The 6000-nt window shown below is 38.8% G+C and overlaps 1 protein-coding gene across 1 annotated transcript in view; it reads left to right on the top strand.

Moving 5' to 3' along the window:
- Positions 1-6000, top strand: part of si:ch211-14a17.10 (uncharacterized) — a 34287-nt gene continuing 28287 nt past the window's right edge. The window contains exons 1-20 of the mRNA XM_024805942.2: positions 1-126; positions 239-300; positions 399-437; positions 783-807; positions 1719-1787; positions 1866-1955; positions 2039-2107; positions 2233-2328; positions 2473-2559; positions 2686-2787; positions 4170-4235; positions 4341-4430; positions 4518-4604; positions 4687-4776; positions 4910-4999; positions 5109-5171; positions 5306-5359; positions 5465-5527; positions 5608-5676; positions 5789-5872. Coding sequence (XP_024661710.2) covers positions 51-126; positions 239-300; positions 399-437; positions 783-807; positions 1719-1787; positions 1866-1955; positions 2039-2107; positions 2233-2328; positions 2473-2559; positions 2686-2787; positions 4170-4235; positions 4341-4430; positions 4518-4604; positions 4687-4776; positions 4910-4999; positions 5109-5171; positions 5306-5359; positions 5465-5527; positions 5608-5676; positions 5789-5872 — 1471 coding nt within the window. The 5' untranslated portion in view covers positions 1-50. The remainder of the gene's footprint in view (positions 127-238; positions 301-398; positions 438-782; positions 808-1718; positions 1788-1865; positions 1956-2038; positions 2108-2232; positions 2329-2472; positions 2560-2685; positions 2788-4169; positions 4236-4340; positions 4431-4517; positions 4605-4686; positions 4777-4909; positions 5000-5108; positions 5172-5305; positions 5360-5464; positions 5528-5607; positions 5677-5788; positions 5873-6000) is intronic.

The following is a 6000-nucleotide window of genomic DNA, read 5'->3' as shown; positions in this document are numbered from 1 at the left end:
GGCCCGCTGACTGCTGCTGACAGCAGAGGAAGGTTTTGGAAGGAAAAACCATGGCTGGTGGTTCTCAATTCATTTGGATTCCGCTCCTCTTCACCTGTGTACTCTGCACTTCTGATCCCAGAGCTGGTAGGGGGAAATAATATCGTCCTTTTTATTGTCAGTTAATAGGGGTTGAATTAAACAAATACCTGTAACAACAACAAAAAAGTAAATATTTATGTTTTCTCGTTTATTTCAGGCCACAACAGGTTGGTCAGAACTGGGAATCCCGACTTGGACGCAATCCTTTCCAGGATCCTTGTAAGTCCCAGAAAATGTGACTTAGCAAATGTTTAGAGATGAGCAGAAGTTTGGCTGCTACTACTAATGATACATTTCTTCTTGTGCATTTACCTTAGCTATCCACTGACTTTCAAAACAGCCCTGTAAATGTGACGGTAAGTAGTAATTATTAAATAGTTATTACATCATGTGATTTATCTCTATAAATATTGTGATCAATAAAAGTTTTAGTATATCTGTATCTCCCACTGAGCATAAGATCTCTGTGCTCAGTAGCTTCTTTCAAAAAACAACTAAAAACACATCTTTTTAGAATTGCTGTTTGTTAACTGTCGTCTGTTTTGTTTTATGCTTTGTTATCCTTGTGTGAAGCACTTTGTGATCTTTTATCTAGAAAGGTGCTATATAAATAAAGTTTTACTTACTTACTTACTTACGATAGATATAAGAAACTTGTTATATTATCTTCATCTGATCTAAGATCAAATGTTTTATTACAGTCAATTGTCATCAAAACTTGCACCGGTAAGTGATTTTTATTTATTTATTTTTTTACATCTATTTTATTTAACAATACACTACAATCCAAAAACATGTTCCCAGTAAGCTGCTTCTGCTAATCTGGAATGTTTTATTCACTCATCCAAGCGACGTCCAAATCACTCGGATAAGTGATGTAAAAAATGTTTCCCACTGAATATGCTGCATCCACATGAACAGAACCAAGTTTCTGGGATTTAATAACTGGATTATTGAGCGTGCATTGCACAGATTCAAAATGTGATGCCAGTATTTAGCTGAGCGAGTGTCTTAGTGTTGTCTCTACATTATTAGTCAGATAAATAAAGATTTGAAAAACTAAATCTAAAATCTTACATTTAAATGTTTACCTCCTGTCACATTTGACCTCTAACCCCAACTTTAAGGTCAATAGATTGACTTGATAATATTCCTATATAGAGCTCTTTAAAACTAGGTTTCTTACTACTTTCTATAGGCGTGTAGGAAATGATATTTGTGTTTGATTCAATCAATCAATACATACATATTTATTACATTAAACATGGTCAAAGTAAGAAAAAAAAAAAGAGGTCAGCTTATAGAGAAGTTATTTCAAATGAGCCAAAAACTTCAGACTGCTCTAAGCCCTCTGTTTTAGCCAGTTGCCCACATTTGGCCTTCTCAGGTGGAGCTCTGGCTGTGAGCAGACATGCGCTACTTACCTTCTGTTCAAATCTTCTGTTTGCAAAGCGCAGCCAGTCAGAAGAAATTAGTCTTAAAGAGACAGGAGGGGAGGAGCTGAAATACGTGGTGGGGTGTTGTGTGTGGGTGGCAGCTGCAAAGCTGGGACAGTGTTGGTGAAAAGTACCGAACAATTAAGGTGAAAGCTGTGTGTGTGGGTCCTCATTCGTGTCACCCTAACATTTCCTTATCAGGTGTGAAAGAAACTTTGGAGGTGTTACAAAGGAAACTTCAGCAGGCGAATCACCGTTACAACCAACTCGGTGAGCATACATCCAGCGAAGAGTTTAAGTAGGCCTACTTTTGCTTTGGTTTGTTGCAACCTGTACACTTTCTTACAGGTGACGAGGCCTTTGGGCTGAGGACAGAGGTCATACAGCTGAAAGTGGAACTTGCTGCATGCATGTCAACAGCATCGTCTACATCTGGCAGTAAGCCTTTCCTTGCACATATGTAACAGTTGGAAACAATTTATATCAGCAAAAGTTAAAATGCATGTGTGATTTCCTGACAGCGTACCAACCCAATCTGCAGCTCAAAATGAAGCAGGTGCTGGAGAAGCTTGATGGTGACACACTTCTCCGTAAGTTTTTTGGAAATACAGTAAAATCTCTCGCACAGGTCACGATTTAATCATAATTAATTAAATTTTAATCATATGACGCTGCACAGTTCAGCTTTTATGTAAAAGTGTTTTCTTTCTTTCAGTTTTTAAAATAATGACACTCACCGGGGAGGTGAGCACTTTGCAGGAGAAGATCAAGCTTGCTACTAATTCTAACAGAACTGCAGACGAAATCGCAGGTGAGCTATTTTATCGTTAGCATGATGTGCTTATCTTGCAGTACTGAGAAATGTTTGAATTTGCCTCCACTTGAGCGCTATTCTTCTGGTTGGAGCCACAGAAACTGAATGAAGATGTTTCATTTCTAAACTGGTTTCCTGCAGAGCTGCAGAAAGAGCTGGACAAGACGACGGCTGAACTCAAAGATCAGATACAGGAAGCTGAAGAAAGCCTTTCAAATGCAACTCTCAGTAAGTGTATTTTTGAACCACATTTGAGGAACGGAAGGTCAACCGAAGGCGCTGGTGTTGTGCGAATGCATATATAAGCAGAAGGAAATGGCTCATTGCTTTCTTTTTTTTTTTCTCTTCTTTTAGTACTTCAGATAATCTCCCTGCAGAATCAGCTCTGGGATTTACAAGAGGCAGAAACAAGAGGGGGAAAACCAAACTCTGGGAGTTCAATTGGCATGACTCTGGGTAAACTGCGGGCTCTTTGATTTAACTAAAAAAACTTTTGCTTATTATGTGAAAATTGCTTGTCCACAGTTCAGGCAGAAAAATTGACACATTGTTCAGTAACTATACCATTCCTTGGTGGCTAATTTTTTAAACTTCATTTCACATTCTCTATTAGTGCTGCTAACAACAGCTTAGTATTTTGTCTAAATAAATTGCAATTAAAACGTAAAAGTTCTTACCCTTTAAATGTCAGTTATTCATGAAAAAGTGTTTGTCTTCATATAACATCAGACATGTTGTAAATAACAAAGAGCATATTCCAGTACAATAATAGCGAGAAAACCCCAACAATCAAATAACCCCTTATGAGCAAGCACTTGGCGATAGTGGGAAGAAAAAACTCCCTTTTAATAGAACCAGGCTCAGGAAGGGGCAGCCGTCTGCCGTGACTGGTTGGAGATGGGTCCATAGATTAATAATAACTCGTCATTAAATGCAAAGTAGTGTATAAACACAAAGAATTTAAAAAAAAACATGAGTGAAGCTAGGCCCATTGCAGTATAACAGCAGGAAGGTTCAGGCTAACATTTGTTAGACAACAAGAGGCCTTGGGTACAGAGTTGAAGGTGAGCAACTTTATTTGGCCTTGTAGCAAGTGGTCACCCAGTCAACTACACTAAACTAAAGCAGCACCTGAAACTATGCTTTTTAATGCTGTAATGTAGCTACTGTAGCGAGTGGCACTGTGGTTAGTGGCTAATACATTTACCCCCACGCAAAAGATCCAGGAGAGGATATAAACCTCGCATTATGGGGTTACAACGTAGAGTATTTCTAGTACTAGCTCCAAGTTGAGATAAAGGGTTGTGTCTGGTATCTGTAGTAATTCAAACATATTGATCTGGAGCTGATGGCTACCTCTTTGGAAAAAAAGATGCAGCAGAAGTGTCATCAATGTGGCAATCTCTGGGAGTCGGTTCATTTTTGAAGCCACAGCTCAAGTGTGGCTTTTTTCCTGTGGTACCATTTTAACTCCTAAATATGCATAGCTGTGCACTGTGGTCTCCCACTTCCTCCTTTCTTGGTCACAGTCGGTTTCTGCGTGAAGGTTGCATAACACACTGTTATATGAAATCCATTTAGTTTTTTGGTAACTTTTTGGTTGCTCAGGACAAAATGGAGCAAAGAAGTGATGGTTGCTGAAATTGATCTAATGCATGGCTGCATATTCCGTAAAAAAAAAAAGAATCTTAAGGAATTTACAATAGGTGTTATGAAATATTTAATAATTATTTAGATTTCAGATTAATATAATGCTAAACTGGGAGAAAAGGTCATCTTCTTTCATTTTATTATGTTATTATATTTCTGTATCCTGACCATTTTCTTCTGCTGCTCAGTGAAAGAACAGCTCAACAGGAAGATCGTTCTGCTGCAAGAAAAAGGAGGTGGCTACTCTGCTAATTGTAAGTGAATCTTTCTAAACAGGCCTGCATTTCTTGTGTGAGTAATAACGTTAAAGGCTTGTCTTTCAACATTTCCCAACACTTCGTTCTCTGCTGGCTGTCCAGTGCTGGAGCTGATTTATGTGCGCACGAAGATTGCAGAGTTGAAGAGGATGATCATCGATGCTATTGAGAAATCCAAAACCTTCGCCGCTGGTGAGTTGTAGATCCCGTCTCTCCTTTGTGGAGCAGCACACGTTTATTCTTTTTTTTACTTTATTTATTTAATTTTTTTAAATTCAGATGCCAGGAAGCAATGGATGCAAAAGATTGATCTCCTCAGAAAGCTGATTATACAGCTGAACGATGACGAGAACAACAGGGAACTAAGTAAGTGAACATTCAGCGTCGAGCACGTCCTTTGTGTAGTTATTGCGCCATCAACTCGACACCCTCTTGATTCTTTCGACAGCCTTGCAAATTATGAGAGTGCAGGCCGAGGTGCTACATTTTCAACAGCTGATGAGAAACGCCAAAAACATCACTGATTCCCAAATTCAAGGTAAATGGCAGCACAAATCTTTGAAACTTTACACTACGAAGTCAAGTCACATATGTACTTGTCTTATTTGGAACTACCAAATTATGATCTGCTAATTGCAGTAGAAACATTAATAGCTGTTTATTCATCCTAGGGTTCCGCGTTTTGTTGGACAGAGAGAAGCAAAGGCATGACGTTTTACAGAGGCAACTGGAAGCAGTGGAGTATGTTAAGGCACAGCAGAGTAAGTATAAAGGAGAGGCGGAATGATCACCTCACCAACCTCACCACGTATAAATGTGCTGCTAAGGCCCAACACTCAAGACAATGGTGTTTTCTTTGTCTTTGAACAGTCGTGCAAGTCATCAGCCTAATAGAAGAAATGAAAAAGCAGCACCTGACAGGCCAGCCCACCAGTAAGTCCACCTGCACTAACTTTAGTGTTAAATTCAGAAAAACATTTAACATCATTTTTTTCTGAGCAGAGAATACTTTCTTAATCCTTGACATTAAGATTGCGATCTTACATTATGATACTTTAAATCTGCAGCTGTGCGTGGAGTTACAGAAAAAGAATACATCGAAGCTCAGGCCAAAATAAGAGGTGAGTGCTCGGTGTGTAGTTTGTTTTTTGTTTTGTTTTTTTAGAAATTTTGAAAACTGTCTGATAAGAGCTTCAAGTACCTGATTTTATCCTTTTATACAAAAGAGCTGCAGAGGAAACTGCGACTGAAGACTGAATTAGATTCCAAATTTGTGAAAAGATATGAGCGTAAGTTTTTAAAATGGCTTTCAGCTACAACCTCTGATTATTCCTGCTTGATTTTAAAGCATGTGTCTCGTTTCTGTTAGAGGTGAAGATCGACTTTGACCGCAAGATTGCTGAACTGAAGAGAACCGAGGACTTCCAACCAGCTCTCAGTGAGTCACGTTGCCGTACGCAGTGTCCAGCGGTGTCTCTCGCTCGGCTTGTAATCTCGTTGTGTTGAATTTGTAATCTGTGTAGTGATGTTTCTGTTGCTTTCTGCTCCAGTTGTAAAGCTGATGAGCCTGCATGATGAACTCAAGGCTTTGAAGGATCAGATCTCTCTCTCAGAAGACAAAGACTTGACCTCCGGTGAGGGACAGAGGCCACAGATATATACCATACCTTTGTTTTTATTCTATTAATTAAGTGGATTTTTTTAAAGCAATTTTTAAACAGTTTTGCGCTTGAGACAATTAAATTACATCTTTACATTTTCC

This window comes from Maylandia zebra, linkage group LG18, assembly GCF_041146795.1.
Source record: "Maylandia zebra isolate NMK-2024a linkage group LG18, Mzebra_GT3a, whole genome shotgun sequence".
Classification (NCBI taxonomy): Eukaryota; Metazoa; Chordata; class Actinopteri; order Cichliformes; family Cichlidae; genus Maylandia; species Maylandia zebra.
This window is presented reverse-complemented; position numbering and strand designations above follow the sequence as displayed.